This window comes from Mytilus trossulus, chromosome 2 (assembly GCF_036588685.1).
Source record: "Mytilus trossulus isolate FHL-02 chromosome 2, PNRI_Mtr1.1.1.hap1, whole genome shotgun sequence".
NCBI classification, from domain to species: Eukaryota; Metazoa; Mollusca; class Bivalvia; order Mytilida; family Mytilidae; genus Mytilus; species Mytilus trossulus.
This window is the reverse complement of record NC_086374.1, coordinates 95,891,014-95,909,910: the sequence shown is the minus strand read 5'-3', so window position 1 is coordinate 95,909,910 and position 18,897 is coordinate 95,891,014. Positions and strand designations below refer to the sequence as shown.

Below are 18,897 nucleotides of genomic sequence, written 5' to 3'. Positions count from 1 at the left end.
TTATGTACTAGATTTTTTGTAAAAAAGATGTTATTAACCTTTAACCTAAGGATTATTTCCCACATCAAAAAAGGTTAAGACTGGTGAAAAATAAAATCACAAAAATACTGAACTGTGAGGAAAAATTCAAAACAGAAAGTCCCAAATCAAATGGCAAAATCAAAAACACATAAAAAAAATGGATAACAAATGTCATATTCCTGACTTGGTAAAGGCATTTTCTTATGTGTTGAAAAAAAGTTTTTCAAAAACTTACCAGACCAAAATTTAACTTGTCTTGGGCATTAGACTAGTGGCTAACGAGGCAGGTTGACAACACTTCAAGGTATAAAAATGAAATACTTGCAAACTGAAGATCATGTAGAATTTTATACTGTTCCCCATAAAATGATATCCGCCAGACATTAGTTCATAGTAAATACTGTTGATGGACAATGTAAACTTATTTTAAAGCGTCCAGGATAATAAATTGAATACAGAAGCAAATCTGATATGGGAAATTAAACCCCTTAATTTCTTTTAAATGAATGTCAAATGTACATGTGATTAGCAAAAGCATTATAACTGCATATATACAATGTAATATAAAGTAGCTTAAAAATCTGCAGTCTTTAGAAAGGGTTTCAATTTTCATAAGCTGAGTAGAAAAAATGAAATATGTTTAACATGTATTATTTCAAGCACATACTTACTAATGAATTATTACTACATGTATATATATGACATAGCTGGAATAGTTATTACAATTTAAAAATCTAAGGTTTTATTCCACACTATAAAAAAGAAGATGTGGTATGATTGCCAATGAGACAACTATCCACTATCCACAAAAGACCAAAATGACACAAACATTAACAATTATAGGTCACCGTACGGCCTTCAACAATGAGCAAAGCCCATACCGCATATAGTCCGCTATAAAAGGCCCCAATAAGACAATGTAAAACAATTTAAAGGAGAAAACTAACGGCCTTGTTTATTTGAAAAATGAACTAGTTCTTATTAATGCATTATTATTATATGTTAAAACTACAGTCTCTGAAGAGCCTGTGTTGCTCATCTTGGTATATGTAGATATAAGAAGTTCTGGTATGAGATAAACGAGACAACTCTCCATCCAAGTCACAATTATAAACCTTTACAGGTCAAAGCACAGTCTTTGCTCACATTGAACAGTATAAAGAGTTCCAAAAAATGTCTAGTATAAAACAGTTCAAACCAGAAAACCAACAGTCTATGTAATTTATATAAGAAATGAAAAACAGGTATGTTAATATGAAACATCAACAAACGGCAACTACCGAACATCAGATTCTTAACTTGGGACAGATGCAAAGCAGGTTTAAACGTTTTGATAGGTACCAACCTTTACCCGTATCTGAAACAATAGCATAACAGCACAACAGAAGGACACACTATAAAATAGTAATTGAAAGGTGCATATTAAACAAAAGGACTCACATTGTAGACGAGAATAGAATCCTTGTTTTGGTGACTTGTTTATAGATCTTACTTTACTAAACATTCTTGCTGTTTACAATAACCTCTATCTATAATGAAGTTGGCCCAGTAGTTTCAGAGAAAAAGATTTTTGCAAATTTACATAAAATTATGATACATGTATATAGACTTTAAAGGGCAATAACTGAGAAAATACAAATTTAATCTTGTTAACTTAGCTTATTTGTAGAGCTTACTTTGATTAACACATTTGCTGTTTACAGTTTATCTTTATCTATTACAATACTGTGGCAGATCCAGATTTTTTTTATAAATGGGACCCCTCTGACTGCATAAGAGGGGCCTGATCAGTCATGCTCCAGTGTTTCCCAATTTAATCAAACAAATTTTTCCAAGAAACGGTAGGGGGGGGGGGGGGGGGGCATAAATCTGCTCTGCAAAACTCAAGATAATAACCAAAACTGCAACATTTACTAAGTATTACCAATTAGGGACAGTAACCCAACAAGGGGTTATTTGGTGCGTCTGAAAATTTCATGGCAAAATGATCTTCACCTGATGGACAATTTATATCTTTCAAATTTTCTCTAAATGCCTTAGTTCAGAGAAATTAGCAAAAAAAAGGTATTTTACCCCAATGTTCTTTTTTAAGCCAAGGCAGCCATCTTTAAATTGGTTCATGGCTGGGGTCATCAGATACATTTATTTAACAAGTATCCTAAAGATGATTTAGGCAAATTTTTGTAAAGATTCCTAAAAATTACGAAAAATTGTATAAATTGACTATTAAGTGCAATAACTCTTTATGGGGTCAATTTGGTGCCATTGGGTCATGTGGAGTTATTTGTAGAGCTCCCCTTTAATAGGGAAGTTCTATTTGATTTGTATGAGGGGTGGGGTCAAGATAAAATTTGAAAAAAGGCAGGACAGGATGTTGAGTAAAAAAAAGGGCAAGATAGATACTTGCAGAAAAAAATCAGGGGTAGCAACCCAACAACAGGTTGTCTGATGTATCTAAAATTTTCAGGGCATAAAGATCATAAACTGAAGAACATATTGACTCAGTAAAATATGCTCTAAATGCTTGTAGTTTAATTAAAAAATGCCAAAAACTGCATTTTACCTCATGTTTTAATTTTAGTCATGGCAACCAAATTGGTTAATGGGTGGGTTCATCAGATACATTTTAGAACTAGATGCCCTTAAGATAATTTAGCCCAAGTTTGGTTTTATTTGGCCCAATAAATTCAAAGAAAGGTTTTTGTAAACGTTTACGAATTAATGTAGTGGGATGATGGATGCCAAGTGATGAGAAAATCTCACTTGGTTCCTTTGTTTCTCATGAAATAAAATGCACATTTTTTTTTTCGGTGATGCGTCTTTTAATTGGTATCCTCATTGGTAGACACAAAATTAAGGACATATTTATACGTCCTTGGTAGGCATAATATCAAAGAATAAATGAGTTTCATTTAAAGGCTGTATTGGCCACAACTTCATCAACATACATGTATAAAAAAATCAACAACAAAAATCAAGGATTACTATATTTTTTTTCAATGAAATAATACTTCATAAAGAATTTCAAAATCAAATGCAGGCATATTTTTAAAGGTACGAGTTTGCCGTAGTACGACTTTGCATTGGTACGAATTAACATCTTCTGTGCCGAGATGTCTCACTTCGGCACAATAACAATGCGTACAAATATGTGGTGAAACTGAAAGAAGAAATTATGACAGCTTTGTTTACTACTAGGCTTTCTGGACATACATGTATGCGACGTATTTTAAATGTAAGACATCGTTTTTACCCATCGGTAAAATTGTTCTCAAATGAGGAAACTAATGAGATTGAGTCTTTTTTAACTGATTACACGGATTTGGAGTTTCGACCACTCCATCTGAAGAGCTGTATCTTTGGGGAATCATTCACCAACGCAAGGATAGACCACGATGAATTTTACTTTACTGATTCATCCACTGGCAAAGAAATTGTACCTACAATTGAGTTAAAAACACTGTTTCATCATGGGGTAGAGAAGTTGGAAACAATTGTCAGAGGAGAATTCAACATATGTCTCAAGAATAAAGAAAATCAAGACTTTTGCAGTTCAGTGTTGGCTCTGCTTTCTTTCATACGAAATATAAGTATGTTCTTTGATATTGTCAATTAACTATTCACAATGGCATGTCATTATGATATCGCTATTTGGAAATCTGTCCCGTTCCTACTAATGACATCATACAATTATAAGCCCTTTACCATTGTGGCGTCAGATATTTTGTATTATGATGTTAAAATTTATGTGAAACTTTTGTGATGTCCATACAGTTATGGCAGACAAATAGCGATAAGGTGTATCGTAATATCTCTGCTGAAACTACATAAAAATATAACATGTATAATCATTGTAGTTTCAATATTAAATTGGGTCTTGATTGAGGGTCTCATTGGTTTGCCCTGATCCCGGATCCCGCTTACTGTTGTCAGATTCCTCTATCCCGCTTACACTATCATGTGACTTTGTACCTAAACAATTCTCATTTTTTTGTAATTTCCTGTGTCCCGCTAGACTTCATTTGCCGTTTTCATGGCACAATAATTTGACTTTCATGTGTCACATGTTAAAAAAATCGGCAATCCAGTGTCACACTTACAATAGACCTCAATGAGACCCACTGGATTGAATACAATATGACATTTAGTCAAAGTATGAAATTATCGAATTATGTAGACAAGTGCAATTATTGAATTTGACACTTGCACTATACTACAGAATGCCCTAATCAGAGAGTTGACCAAGTCCTGAGTGCAGAAAGGGATGAGTGATAAATGATCATATATTGGGCTGTTGAAACTAAACATTTTTAGAGCTGTTGTTTGCGGCATGCCCTGTTCCAATCCAACATTTGATGACTTCTTTATAAAACTGTGTTGTCCAAAAAATGGTAAAAACTTTTGGTTGTACATGTTTTAATCTAGAAAACAAAACATGAATCTACATAAAAAAAAAAATGATGTAGATTCATGTTTTGTTTTCTAGATAAAAAAAACTAATTATTACCACATGTTTGTAAATATAATTCTCAAATGGGACACTTCCATATTGCACATCCATTTTAAACATACAGATATTTGTGTATTTCATTATGAGTATTATATAATACAAATGTACATCTTATATGCATAATGTAGTATTAATGTAGTGTTATCTTCTTTAAATATAGGAAATCATGAAATGGCACTGAAAGATAAGTATGAAGGATCAACAGTCCTAGATGACAAAGAATGTAGTGTAGCAGCTCTGCTCACCAATCATCTCTTATCACCTCTGGTACCTGGACCTGATTACATCATTGATAATCAATACCAAGACAAGCCTACATATTGTCCTTGTTGGTCCAGATCTTGTCGCAGAACAATCAACTATGGAAGGACAAGTTTAGGTAAAGTAACATGAAGCTTATATGCATTTTAGCTATAGTTCACTAAATTGTTAGCTTTTAAAGTTTTTACATGAAATTTCCTTATTCATTAACATTAGTTCAACCTGTACAAACCAAAGCCTGCTTATATCTATAAATTGATGGTATTTTGAATTAGACTTTGTTGTGCCTTCGACTTTAGTTAATAAAGCAAGACATAGCGTTCCTACTTTCTGTCGGCAGCGGCTGCAACAAATATTCACTCTGTGGTTAAAGTCTTTGAAATTTTAATAACTTTCTTAAACTAGTATCCAGAAGTAAATTTTGTTGAAAAAATTCCATTTTTCAGTATTTTACTTATAAATGGACTTAGTTTTTCTGCCAGGAAACATTACATTCACTCTGTGGTTAAAGTTTTTTATAATTTTAATAACTTTCTTAAACTATCCTGGGTTTGTACCAAACTTGGACAGAAGCTTGTTTATGATCATCAGATATATTGTAGTATTCAAAAGAAAATTAAAGAAAAATATTTTTTTTTTTTGTATTTTCTATAATAAATTGAATTAGTCTTTTCTGCCATGAAACAATACATTCACTCTGTGGTTAAAGTTTTTAAAATTTTAATAACTTTCTTATACTATCCTGGATTTGTACCAAAATTGGACAGACGGTTGTTTATGATCAAAAGCTAGTATCTAGAGTTAAATTTGGTTAAAATTTTGTACCTATTTATCCTTATTATACTTATAAATGGACTTAGTTTTTCTTCCAGTTACTATAATATAGTCTTCAGTCAAAGTTTTTAAAACATTTTTTTGATTCATAAACTATCCTGGATTTTTTTACAAAACTTGGACAGAAGCTTCTTACAATGAAAAGATTGTATCTAAAAGAATGTTTTTGTTGAGGCAGCCATTAACCACAAAATAAGGCGAGATATTAGGTTCTGAGGAACCCTTATAATTTTTTTTTCCATTTGAAGACAAATTGCTATTTTTAACCCTTGTCGTGCGGGGGCTGTAATCGTACCCAGATCACCGTTATTTTGGCATCAATAGCGCTCCATACATTTAGAGGTCATCAGAATGCCATTTAATTGGTAGTGTATGCACGTTTCCTCAATCTGACACTATTGATAGACCTTCAAGGTTTGAAACACGGAGTTAAGAGTACTGAAACCTTGACAAATACTGTTAACCTAAAGGCATATAACGAATGATCATGTTTATTATTAAAATACACCGAGGAAATGACTACTTCCGGTTGCAATCCAGTGTTAAAGTTCAAAATTGGAAAAAAAACGGAAATTTGGGGAATTTTGGTGCAAATGACCTTCTTTACCCTGATGAACTCAGATCAGTTTCACTCCAACCTAACAACTGTTGTTATAAAAGTGTTCACTAGTGTCCACGTCACCCTACATGAAAACTACAGATGGATGCATCTATTAGCATCTGTCTGACTTACAGGTCGAGAAAAAGAACGGAAACACATCAAAATTGACGTTTTTTGCACATAAGGACCAACTTTGGTGCAAATTCCTGCCCACCCGTCAAGTTGTTTAGGGCTTCTTGTGCATTGAACTTTTTGGTTGAGGGATCTGATGACTCCTTATAAGAGTTATCTTCCCTTTAAATTTTTTATATCCCATATATATACCACATCATGCATATATGTAAAACTGAAAAACAGTTAGAGAAGTAAACAAAAAAGTTTAGTCCTACAGACAGATAGATTGGCTATCTGTCCGACTAATTTACTCTCGGTTAGTTTACCTAACCTAGCTAACATTGGCTAACAATGACTTCACAGTTCAGCTAGCAAGCAAGCTAACCAAAGATATTACCTTCACCTACACACTAAATGCATTCTGCTGTAATGGATTTGTCAATCTCATTAAAATCCGATATTCTGATACGCTACCTTCCACTAGTGGAGGGTAGCTTATCAGAAAATGGGATTTTAATGAGATTGTGGATTTGTTACATGTACCTATAAGTCATTGTTCAAATTATATATATAGTTTGCATTTTTTAGGTAACTCTAAAATGTGGTATGGATATCCAGATGTTGTTGTATTTCCCAACACTGTTATGGTGGAGCAGGATTTTGAACAGGAAGAAGAAGAAAAAGAGGATGTGTATAATTTACAAAATGAGAAAAGAGCATTTGAAAGATGTGAACTTGAAACAAATCAAAATCTTAACATTTTGCGTAAAAAAGAAAGAATTGCAAGTGAAATAATATCTCAAACTATTACAGCTTCTCTTTACACCTCGGCATTAAGAATTCGTAAACCAGAATTAGGAATTCCCGACATTTCTTTGATACCGTCCCTGCTATTGACGTCTTCAACTTACTGTATTTATATGTATGACAGCAAACATGATATATTGTTAACTAGTGGTCCTAATCCTACATATTTGTGGAACAACTCGGGTGTAGGCTATCGTTTCAATAAATCAGCCATTATGCATATATGGATGGCTCTGAATCATTTCCAATTGTTACCAAGTATTGACCCTGCACACATTGAGTTGATTCAACAAAGTTCAAATTTTCAAAAACTCTGTGAAACTAATGGTTTTGAACTGGCCAAAATAGCCAGTCAGATACAATTTCAGTCAAAATTTGTTAAACCAGAGAAATTTGGCCACAAGAATAGTAATACAAAACAATTGGAATCTTCAAGGAACAAAACCCAACATACAAACTCAACAAACAAATGGGGTTGAGAAACATGTTAAACTGATAAAAGCCTGAAAAGACAAGTTTTTGTCTAAACTATGTGTCACCTATCATCAAAGGGAGAAAACTCACCTACAGATATTGAACATGTTGAAGATCAGACATTTTTATCTTTTGTCCAACCATTGCTAACATGTAAGCGGTGCATCGGTATGTTGCATATAATCATAACCTTGATATGACTTTGATATTTGACCATGAGGTCAATTCATGGTTAGGTTTTCCAAACCTTGTAAGTTGGGCAGGTTTTTTTTTTAATTTTCATTGTACATTATTACTTAACATGTATTTGTGGCAATGTTTTTGAATAAAATTGCAGATCCCAATTATTTATTAGTTCATTTAAAAACACAAAGCAAAGGAGCAGTGCTTTTATTGCTGTTCTTCATCTAAAAGTCACAGTGAGTCCTTCAACACAGGGCAAAACAGTCACCTTACTGCAAGTTTAAAAAGGCCCTACCACCAGTTTAAGTGAAACACTTCGCAAACAAAAGATCATGCCACAACTGTTAATTGTAGAACAAAACCATGAAGCTATCTCAATAAATAATTGTCAAAAAAAATCAAACATGTACTGTCATCATTTATCCTGAAAATCACAATTTAAAAAAAAAATAACAATACAAACATTGAGACAACCATAGGGCACTCCAAGATAATTATTTTATAACTTGGCCAAAAAAAAGGTATATTTAGGGCAAATCATTTGGGAAGACTGTAAGTACTCTGCTAACTCAAGAACGGAAATCAATACATATTTAAAACAAAAATATTCCTACACATAGATGTAACAAGAGTGCCCACTCTGAAATGTCCCCCCTTCTTTACTAACCATTGATTTTATGTCGATAGTCCTAAATATAAAGCTTTACTACAAGTATCACATAAACTTAACATGATCCAAGAAAATGAGGCCAAGGTCAGATAAACCTAACAAGAAATACATGTACACCTTACAAACTTCCCATACACCAAATAAAGTTGACCTATTGCTTAGTTTCTAAGAAATATACATAACCAAGAAAAAAAGTAAATAGTGACATTGAAATTAGGTCAAGGTCAGATGAACCATGCCAGACAGACAAGTACACCTTATAATCCATCTATGCATTGAAGTAAATCTAAAATGGATGACATATATTGCAAGCTGTAGAAGGAATGACATATGTAAACAATTCATTAAACTAGAAAACTAATGTCGTATTTATGTTTACAACAACAAACGAAAAAACAATTTTGATATACATCAACAAAAGAGGACCACTAAATTACATGATATTAACCAAATTTGTACCGCCAATTGCACTATATTTTTCACTACCAATTCATTGTAAACTAGTGAATCCTGTTCTCTTTTTTCACGAATTTGACCTTACAAATAAGACTATTTACCAGGTTTGTGATAACATGAGAAACACAATGGGTACCACATGTGGAACAGGATCTGCTTACCCTTCCAGAGCACCTTAGATCAACTGCAGAGTTTGGTTGGATCATGTTGCTTAGTCTAGTTTTCTATGTTGTGACTTGTGTACTATTATGGCGTTGTCAGTTTATTTTGGATCTATGGGTTTGAATGTCTCTCTGGTATCTTTCTCCCCTAATTTGGATAATTAGATCATGTATGCTGTGGTCTTATATTATGTAGATATAATGTATTGTTTAACCATTACAATAACAACAATACAATATCATAACTATATTTATTGCACATTATGTTAAATATAAATGCTTGGAACCAGCTAAAAATAGAACAGCCTATTGCAGCACCAGCTAAAAATTTATACTCAGAGATCATATAAAAAAATCATACAAAAAATAAACAAGTCTAAATAGAGTATAAAATATGCGACAGGTTATAATTGTAATACATGTAAACAAAATTCAGATTTAAAACTATTTATGTTAGTCAACAGGATTTTTCTGAATATTGTGAAAATTTAAATTGCATTTTAGTATTAATTTTACAAAATTTCAATAATTAATGCATGCAATATTTGTACATACAGCGTTCCATAGATAAGTATCTATATTGCACATCAACAAAGTTATAAAAATATCAATCATTATAGCAACTTCACAAACTAGTATAAAACATATGTAAATCTATCTTAAATACACAGAATCTACTGAAAGAATAAATACAATTCTAACCCTTCATAAAACACTATTTAAATAGATGGGGATGTGTCCATGGGACACAGATGATGCCCCTGCTTGCATAAAATGTTATAAAGGAACATAACTCAAGAACAGTAAAAGTGGAGCATTCCATATTCCTACTTAATCAGTGTTTTATGGTACCCCCGGTAATAATCATTGTGATTAAGTTTCATAATATTTGGTAAGGGCAAACTAAATATTGAGACTGGAAACCAATTTAATGACATAAGAACAAGACAGGCAAGAGTAAAACTTATTGCCCTCCGCGAAGGCAAGAGCATACAAATGCTACTTGGCTTGTATTTTAATGGTTTATTTAAATTGTGCTCAATTGTAAAACTATTTTTTCAAGTGGTATTTAAACATTCATCTGAAAAACCTCAAAAACAATAAGGTTTGAAAAACATATAATTAGACAAGAGAATATTAAGAAACAAATAAAACTTGTCCAGATAAGACTGGATCCCTGTTCCACACAACACTTGTAACCATTTCTGTCAGTTGTTCAGTTTGAGATTCATCCTGCAAAAACAATAAAATACAGAAGATGAAAAACACATACTAAACATATACAGTGGCAATGCAACTAACAATATATTCTAATTTTATTTTTATAAGACCGCAAAATTTGAAAAAATTTCGTCGTATATTGCTATCACGTTGGCGTCGTCGTCCGAATACTTTTAGTTTTCGCACTCTGACTTTAGTAAAAGTGAATAGAAATCTTTGAAATTTTAACACAAGGTTAATGACCAGAAAATGAAGGTTGGTATTGATTTTGGGGGTTTTGGTCCCAACATTTTAGGAATTAGGGGCCAAAAAGGGCCCAAATAAGCATTTTCTTGGTTTTCGCACTATAACTTCAGTTTAAGTTATTAGAAATCTATGAAATTTTGACACAAGGTTTATGACCACAAAAGAAAGATGGGATTGTTTTTAGGAGTTTTGGTTTCATCAGTTTAGGAATTAGGGGCCAAAAAAGGGCCCAAATAAGCATTATTCTTGGTTTTTGCACAATAACTTTAGTTTAAGTAAATAGAAATCAATGAAATTTAAACACAATGTTTATGACCACAAAAGGAAGGTTGGTATTGATTTTGGGAGTTTAGGTCCCAACAGTTTAGGAATTAGGGGCCAAAAAGGGACCCAAATAAGCATTTTTGTTGGTTTTCGCACCATAACGTTAGTATAAGTAAATAGAAATCTATGAAATTTAAACACAAGGTTTATGACCATAAAAGGAAGGTTGGTATTGATTTTGGGAGTTTTGGTCCCAACAGAATAAGGGGCCCAAAGGGTCCAAAATTAAACTTTGTTTGATTTCATCAAAATTGAATAATTGGGGTTCTTTGATATGCCGAATCTAACTGTGTATGTAGATTCTTAACTTTTGGTCCCGTTTTCAAATTGGTCTACACTCTACATTAAGGTCCAAAGGGTCCAAAATTAAACTTAGTTTGATTTTGACAAAAAATTAATGGGTTGGGTTCTTTGATATGCTGAATCTAAAAATGTACTTAGATTCTTGATTATTGGCCCAGTTTTCAAGTTGGTCCAAATCGGGGTCCAAAATTAAACTTTGTTTGATTTCATCAAAAATTGAATAAATGGGGTTCTTTGATATGACAAATCTAACTGTGTATGAAGATTCTTCATTTTTGGTCCTGTTTTCAAATTGGTCTACATGAAAGTCCAAAGGGTCCAAAATTAAACTTAGTTTGATTTTAACAAAAATGGAAATCTTGGGGTTCTTTGATATCAGGGACTAAAATTAACGCTCGCCCGGGCGCCCGAGGCGACCAGATTTTCGGCTGGGCGAATATGTTTAGCCATCATGGTCGCCCAGCTGGCGACTGTAACAAAATTGAAGTAAATCCCATTTGTACCCTTTCCCCCGCGATATTAACAAAGACTGTTCTCAAAAGGAAACCTGTTTGTCTTATCAAAGCGATATCGAAATATAGAGTATTTCCGAAAACCAGTAGGTTATTTCTAATAACTGAACCCAGTCGAATAGCTATGTTTTTAATCCGGAGTCACGATGTTGCATATATATACCTTCTTCTTTCCGTATGTTTTCTTAGTTCTACGATAATTTCATTATTGAACAGTGTTTTCTATTTTACTGTTCAATAAGCATCGTGAAAGGGATGTTTTCTTATTGTCCTGTGAGTCATTACAAGCCTGTGTTAGACGGTTACTTGTCCCAAAATCGTTTTTTACAAAAATATTTAATAAAAAACGAAATTTAAAATCTCGTAAATAAAAATCCCAATATCTAGTTTGATATCCAATCTTCATTAAAAACTTATTGAACAATATATTTTGATCAACACTATTAGAGGATGGCTTGGATTGAGATAATATTTAATGTTCAAAGAAAGAGCCATATTGTCTAAAGGTCAACAGGAAGTTGAAAAATTGAAAGGAGATAATTTTGTTAGGAAACAACCTAAAATAAATATTGTCAAATCTTATGATACATTTCTGGTGGCAATAATTCAAATATTATAATGGTTACCACAGAAAACATTTTCAAGACTACAAGTAGGATTTTACAATAAGGCTTCATTAGAAAAACTGTTTTGTTTCATACCATGAACATACATTTAAAGAAGAATCAAAGAAGTTTGTATTTGAACATATATATGAAGACTACTTCCTGTTTTACTTCTTGTATGAATGATCCTCCTTTCGTGGGAGCACTTAACAAATGTACAAGTTTGTTAACATAAACATCAAAATGATTTGCTTTGCTTCATGGTATGATAATTTGATAAAAAAAATCTGACTGGAACCAACATCAAGAACATATTAATTTCTTAATAAGGTTTAAATACAACTAATGTTCTCCAGCTGAGCCTATAGCTAGTAATATTCAAGGTAATTTATACAAAGTATCCTTACAATCCCGGTTATTGCGCTAAAGTGCCCTTTCAGAAAACTAGCACCCTTCTGCCGAGATTTAAGCTGGAACACTGTTAGTAAGTATATACACTAAGTAATTTTCAGTTTTGTTTTATTTTAGTATAAATATTAGTGGGCTCCTAAAATTTTAAGCGGGCCCCTGAAAAAAATATCTTAGGGGCCCAGCTGGCCCCTAGAGAAAAACAGTTAAGTTTAGTCCCTGTTGATATGCTGAATCCGAACATGTACTTAGATTTTTGATTATGGGCCCAGTTTTCAAGTTGGTCCAAATCAGGATCTAAAATTATTATATTGGGGTATTGTGCAATAGCAAGTCTTTTCAATTGCACAGTATTGCGCAATGTCAAGAAATATCTAATTGCACAATATTGTGCAATATCTAAAAAAAATTTATTAGAGTTATCTTTCTTTGTCCAGAATAGTAAGCAAGAAATATATAATTGCACAATATTGTGCAATAGCAAGAAATTTTTTTAATTGGAGTTATCTTTCTTTGTCCAGAATCAACTTAAATCTTTGTTATATACAATGTATATTCACTTTTTACTACCAACTGATAAATTAAAATAATCTTTACCATTCAGTGAAAACAAGCGTTTTTTTTTACATCTTAATATTTTATGATATATTTAAATGAGTAGTTATTGTTGCAAACTCCATTAGAAATTTTAATTGAGATTAGTTTTGGAATAAGGGAAAGGGGGATGTGATTAAAAAAATTGGGTTCAATTTTTCTCATTTGAAATTTCATAAATAAAAAGAAAATTTCTTCAAACATTTTTTTGAGAGGATTAATATTCAACAGCATAGTGAATTGCTCTAAGAGAAAATAAAAAATTTAAGTTCATTAGAACACATTCATTCTGTGTCAGAAACCTATGCTGTGTCAACTATTTAATCACAATCCACAAATTTAGAGCTGAATCCAGCTTGAATGTTGTATCCATACTTGCCCCAACCGTTCAGGGTTCAACCTCTGCGGTCGTATAAAGCTACGCCCTGCGGAGCATCTGGTTAAAATTGATGAAAAACATTTATTTCACTTCTTGATACATGTATTGGCAAACATTTTCCAATTATTTGAAAAGCATTTTGTTTTTATATGTAAAAATTTTAAAAAAAAATTTATGTTTCTCTTTGATGGTGTTAGAAAGTTGCAGCTATAGATAATTACCTGATAAACAACACAGAAAACAAGTGTTTCTTTGTCTTGATGTTTTTTCTTGAGGTTTTGCATCAATCTTATAATTGTGAGATGAAAACTTTCACATGAGATTTCTCTCACAACTAACATTAATACTCTGTCCAGTAAACAACAGGCAGAACTATCACAGTAAGTTATAAACTCATCAGAACATGTCATCATATGTTGTGTTAAATGTTCATAAAAATCTATCACATGAATAAAAACTGAGGGTTCTATACTGTTGTCTTTGTTTTGGTCTTCTTGTACCTGATGTATCTAATGTAAAAATGTACATAATAAATAATATAAGAAATATTTCAATGAGGTACACATTTATCATTTCATGGTGTTGGGTTTCTGTCTAATGTCCTATATATCTTATACTGTTCTGTTTCTACACTCCAGGTCAATTTTTAAGGTGATCTTGCCCAATTGGCCAAGTTGACCAAATGTCAATAATGGTAAATGTAAAACTATCAAAAGACTTCTTAAAGGAGTTAATGCCCTTAAATGACAATATTTACCCTTTTTTGATGTTTGCCTATTGTCTTGAAAACTTATAGATAGAGGAAAACTTTAAACTGAAACATTATCAGCACAACAAGTTCTACAAATAAGTCTATATGGTAGAAATCTTTTGTCGACTTCTTTGAGTTATTGCCCTTTGGTGACTATTTTTATCATTATCAAGATCTAAAATTAAGACAATTTTGAGGGAATTCAGACAATTTTTAGGAAATTGTCTGATCACTCCCTATTGGAGTTATTGCCTTTTAATTACAATTTTAAACTTTTTTTTTTGGTATTTTGTCTTTCATGATTATAAAAGATAAATAGACACTTTAAATCACAAAAGTGATCAGCAAGTCATGATCAATTTACATGTAAAAATTTGGTGAAATAGTTAGAATAGACTGACACTCTTTATATGAGTGACTGCACTGTTGTGTTTCGAGCAAAAACTAAAGAAAATAGAGAGAACTAAACAGACTAAATGATAATTGTTACAAGATCAACAAAACAGAGTTTCCTTAATTAAATATGCACAAAGACCAAATAGAACAAGGTTAGATTAACAGTTTCTTGATACATCTAGTTGTTTTTATTATAAATGAAAAAAGAGTCCTTTTTAAACAATTATCAAAACGGTTTTATTGTCAGAAAATTTCTTTTAAAATTTTCATTTGAGTTATCTCCCCCTTAATTGTGTTGCTATTTTTTTGAAAATTATGAAGTTTTTTGCATTTAGATTTAAATAAAATATATATTTTCATAAAATAAATCACATTTCCATGTGAAAAATTGATTTTTTCCGTCAAATTAGTTGTATCCTAAAAGAAAACTACAGCCAGCGAAATCATTACTCATTCACAATACATAGAATCATGAGAAACAATGAACAGTTTAAAGAAAAACAAATCATACTAATAAATGAAATAAAGACCATGACACCTATAGACACATTATATTATGTTTGCTAATTTTTTTTTAGGGTTTCTGCCTATTGATATATTTTTGCTTAAAGTTATTAATTAACACTTTATAAAAAATACGAGATTTGCAAATAAGATAACTATATCTACCAGAGTTCAAATGAAACCCGTCACTTCATCTACACAGCATGAACAATGTTTAAAGCACTAATTATCTTACCTTCAATCTTTTTTTCTGTAATTGTTCAGTCAGTGACTCTCTTAAACGAACGTCTTCACATTTCAAAAATACAGAAATGTCAGATTCTGAAGAAGAAAAGAATTATATAAATTTCTTTTATTAATACTTATATCTATAAGTAGTATATCTGTTATTCTGTTTTACTTCATTTTAAATTAATTTCTTGACAATAGTCTTTAACAGCTACAAGCGTTTTATGACAGCATAAATATATATGAGTTATATAGGTTTCACATATATATGATTGCAAACAAACAAAAGATTCACCACAACAAACCATAGGACAAGAATGCAGCACTGTACAGCTTTAAACAATGAGCAAAACCTATAGCCTATCTTTAGCTATTCATGTACAAACTTTTAAAGGAGAAGTATGCTAAAAGCTCCTGACTAGCCAATGATGTGAGAGAAATTTTACATTTTTTATATTATCAATACCTTTCAAAACTCCTTCTGCTGCATATATATCCTTCTTGTGTGTAACCTGCAAAGAATAAGTTTACTGTTTTAAATCATGGGAAAAGAAATAATAATCCAGACGGTTCTTTATTTTTTTAAGAAATAAACTATAGTCAATTGCAGATGAAGAGAATTGACAACACAGAGATCTCTAAAACAGTCTAATGCACAAAAACTAAATTTGGTCCTCAATATTGTTTCAAATAGAAGAATAGATTTGATAAAATGGTATTTCTTCATTCAAAAATGAAACACGTAGCAAATGATGAAAGGAAGAGAAAATTCATATCAAATCATAATCACAATATTTTTTTGCAAGCCTTGGAAGCTAAATATATTTGATAAAATAAGTTTTACAAAATTAAATAAATAACCCTTAATGCAGAAGATACCACTGGTGTACACTTACTTTCCATAAATTACTTGATCCTTCCACTAGTCTAGCCTTAACTCCAGAATATTTGGATGCTAAGAGCAGACATTCAGTACCATAATCAAAATCATAATCTGTTGCCTGCAAGGAATAAATATTTAGTACCCTTATTCAGTTGACATATCTTTATGTAATATTATTAAATTGAGAATGGAAATGGAGAATATGTCAAAGAGACAACACCCAACAAAAGAGCAGATTTCAACCGACTGTCACCATTTGTTTCTTTATAAAAAAAATAATTTTGTGTTTAAACGCCACTTTTAAGCAGCGCAGTAAGGTTATATTGTGGCGTCCAGTTTTTATTGGTAGAGGAACACAGAGTGGCCAGAGTAAACCACTGACCTTCGATTGGAAAACTGACAATCCTAATGAATGAAGATTGGAGTCGAGTGCACCTGCACCAGCGGGGTTCAAACTCACAACCTTAGTGTTGACTGGCTAGTGATTACAGAAGTAACAACTGAGGCCCCCTGGTTTGCAATAAGACCACCCCTAGTTTGCTAAAGACCAGACTAAGTTTCATTGGTTTGTTCAAACAGTTGTAAAAATATCACATGATAACTACATAGATTTTTTAACAAGTCTTCAATAATCGGACATAAATATTGAAAAAATAATATGAAAAAAAAATCAAGATTCAAACAATACTTACCTTCTGATAAGCTGTGGATATAACACTATAATGAAATCCTTGAGGCATTTCACTTGCTCTGTATTTGTGTCTGTCTAATGACTCCTCTAAACATCCATCAGAATCAGGGGCAATAACTGTTGATATCAATGGTCTGTAAACACCTGATGCCTGAATAATTGACATAATTTTAACAGGTAAAAGATAATATATGTGTAAACAAAAAATTAGCTCAACATCAGTTCTCAGCACAGGTATTTCAGTAGTTTAAACATATGCCATAGCAGCTTGATTAACAGAGAGTCCTCATCATGCACTTTTGCATCTAAAATATGATTTTCCAAAACATACCTATTGATTTAATTTACATGCATTTTAATGTATTAGTGACGATGTGAAATTCTATTGAAACAGCGGGTGTTACATTGTGTTGTTAAGGGATTAAAATGTTTATTTGTGGATCGAATCAGTCAATGAAATGATTTACTTTTGTTTCACTTTCAATGTTGTCATTTTCTTCCTCTAAATAACATTACACATACAATTAAAGTGTTATCCATCTCAAGCTAAGGGGCTAAATTAAAGTTCACATGAATATGGATTCAATGAGGTTGACTTATTCACTTGCAAGTGAATTACTCATAATTAATGGGTTTTTTGCTTATTTTGACAATATTGAACCTTATTGGCTACTTAAGAGGACATATTATTCCACTATTTGTATTTCATTACTGATTGAGCCAAAAAAAAATTACATATTAGGTTTTTCATATATCTCGTAGGAAGTGCCCCTTAAAGCTTCTCAATGATGAAAATTAGTGTTTGTCAAACTGCTATATAACCAGTTTAATTTTTCTGATAAAATGGTTGGTTCAAATTTTTTGAAATTTTTACATTTTTGTCAAAGTGTCAAAGTAAATACCTTGTCAAAATTTTATGAAAATTTATCAAGCCAAACTTGTTCTTAACTTTAGGTGTTGGGTACCACCTTAACAAGCTTGTCATTTGCATTCACTTCAGAACAAAATTTCTGGGACCTCCATTCTTTGGTGTATATAAATAAACAAAGCTTGTGAAAATATAGTTTTTTTAAGCCATGTCAAAACAAAGATTTTGCATATTAAATAAATATTTCATATTTCACATTCTGATTTTAACAGAAAAACTTGTTAATTTAAAACCTTGTGTTCCTTTGCTGCCATGGCGATCTGTGTTATGGTTTTTTCATCTGTAAACATTCTGACAGCATCATGGATGAGAACTACATCATCAGGTTTACAAACTAAAAGATATACAAAAATAAAGAACCAAAATCAGGGTCAACTAGACATCAAACATATATAATCTCAATGGTATCAGTTACGTATACTTATGTTATATTTGTTATTCTTGTGGGATTTTGTCTGATGTTTCGGTCCATTTCTGTGTGTGTTACATTTAAGTGTTATGTCATTGTTCTCCTCTTACATATAATGTGTTTCCCTCGGTTTTAGTTTGTTTTTTGTCCATGGATTTATGAGTTTTGAACAGCGGTTTACTACTGTTGCCTTTATTTACTTAAAAAGATTTTAACACTGAATAATTCTCTATAAGTAATATTTATAAAGATGAGATACAATGTTTTTTTTCAAAGTTACCGAAGACCCTTATGTGACTTTTAGTTTTAAATAAATGTTGATTGATTAAAACTTGTTCCTATTTTTCTTCTTTTTGATATTTTCCATAAAGTGCTCTGTTATTGTGTACATATATCTCAACTGATTTCAAATTGTATGATATT

At 31.7% G+C, this 18,897-nt stretch overlaps 2 protein-coding genes across 5 annotated transcripts in view; one reads left to right on the top strand and one right to left on the bottom strand.

Moving 5' to 3' along the window:
* Nucleotides 1–3,150: 3,150 nt before the first annotated feature.
* On the top strand, nt 3,151–7,951 carry LOC134708438 (uncharacterized). 2 transcript variants are annotated; one of them, XM_063568961.1, is made up of 3 exons: nt 3,151–3,256; nt 4,692–4,910; nt 6,930–7,951. In XM_063568961.1, exons 2-3 carry the CDS (start codon nt 4,703–4,705, stop codon nt 7,625–7,627), a joined length of 906 nt encoding a protein of 301 aa, XP_063425031.1. In that variant the 5' UTR covers nt 3,151–3,256; nt 4,692–4,702; the 3' UTR covers nt 7,628–7,951. The 2 variants fall into 2 exon arrangements, with proteins under 2 accessions (XP_063425031.1, XP_063425033.1); XM_063568963.1 differs by having other exon boundaries at nt 3,161–3,611; nt 6,930–7,946.
* Nucleotides 7,952–9,954: 2,003 nt separating this feature from the next.
* The window catches only part of LOC134708435 (D-ribitol-5-phosphate cytidylyltransferase-like), a 31,028-nt gene continuing 22,085 nt past the window's right edge, over nt 9,955–18,897 (bottom strand). For all 3 annotated transcript variants that reach the window (XM_063568957.1, XM_063568956.1, XM_063568958.1), the window contains exons 4-10: nt 18,299–18,399; nt 17,139–17,288; nt 16,460–16,564; nt 16,030–16,075; nt 15,571–15,656; nt 13,906–14,193; nt 9,955–10,325 (exon numbers count right to left, since the gene is read on the bottom strand). In XM_063568957.1, the coding sequence (XP_063425027.1) occupies nt 10,230–10,325; nt 13,906–14,193; nt 15,571–15,656; nt 16,030–16,075; nt 16,460–16,564; nt 17,139–17,288; nt 18,299–18,399 (872 nt within the window). In that variant the 3' untranslated portion in view covers nt 9,955–10,229. The remainder of the gene's footprint in view (nt 10,326–13,905; nt 14,194–15,570; nt 15,657–16,029; nt 16,076–16,459; nt 16,565–17,138; nt 17,289–18,298; nt 18,400–18,897) is intronic.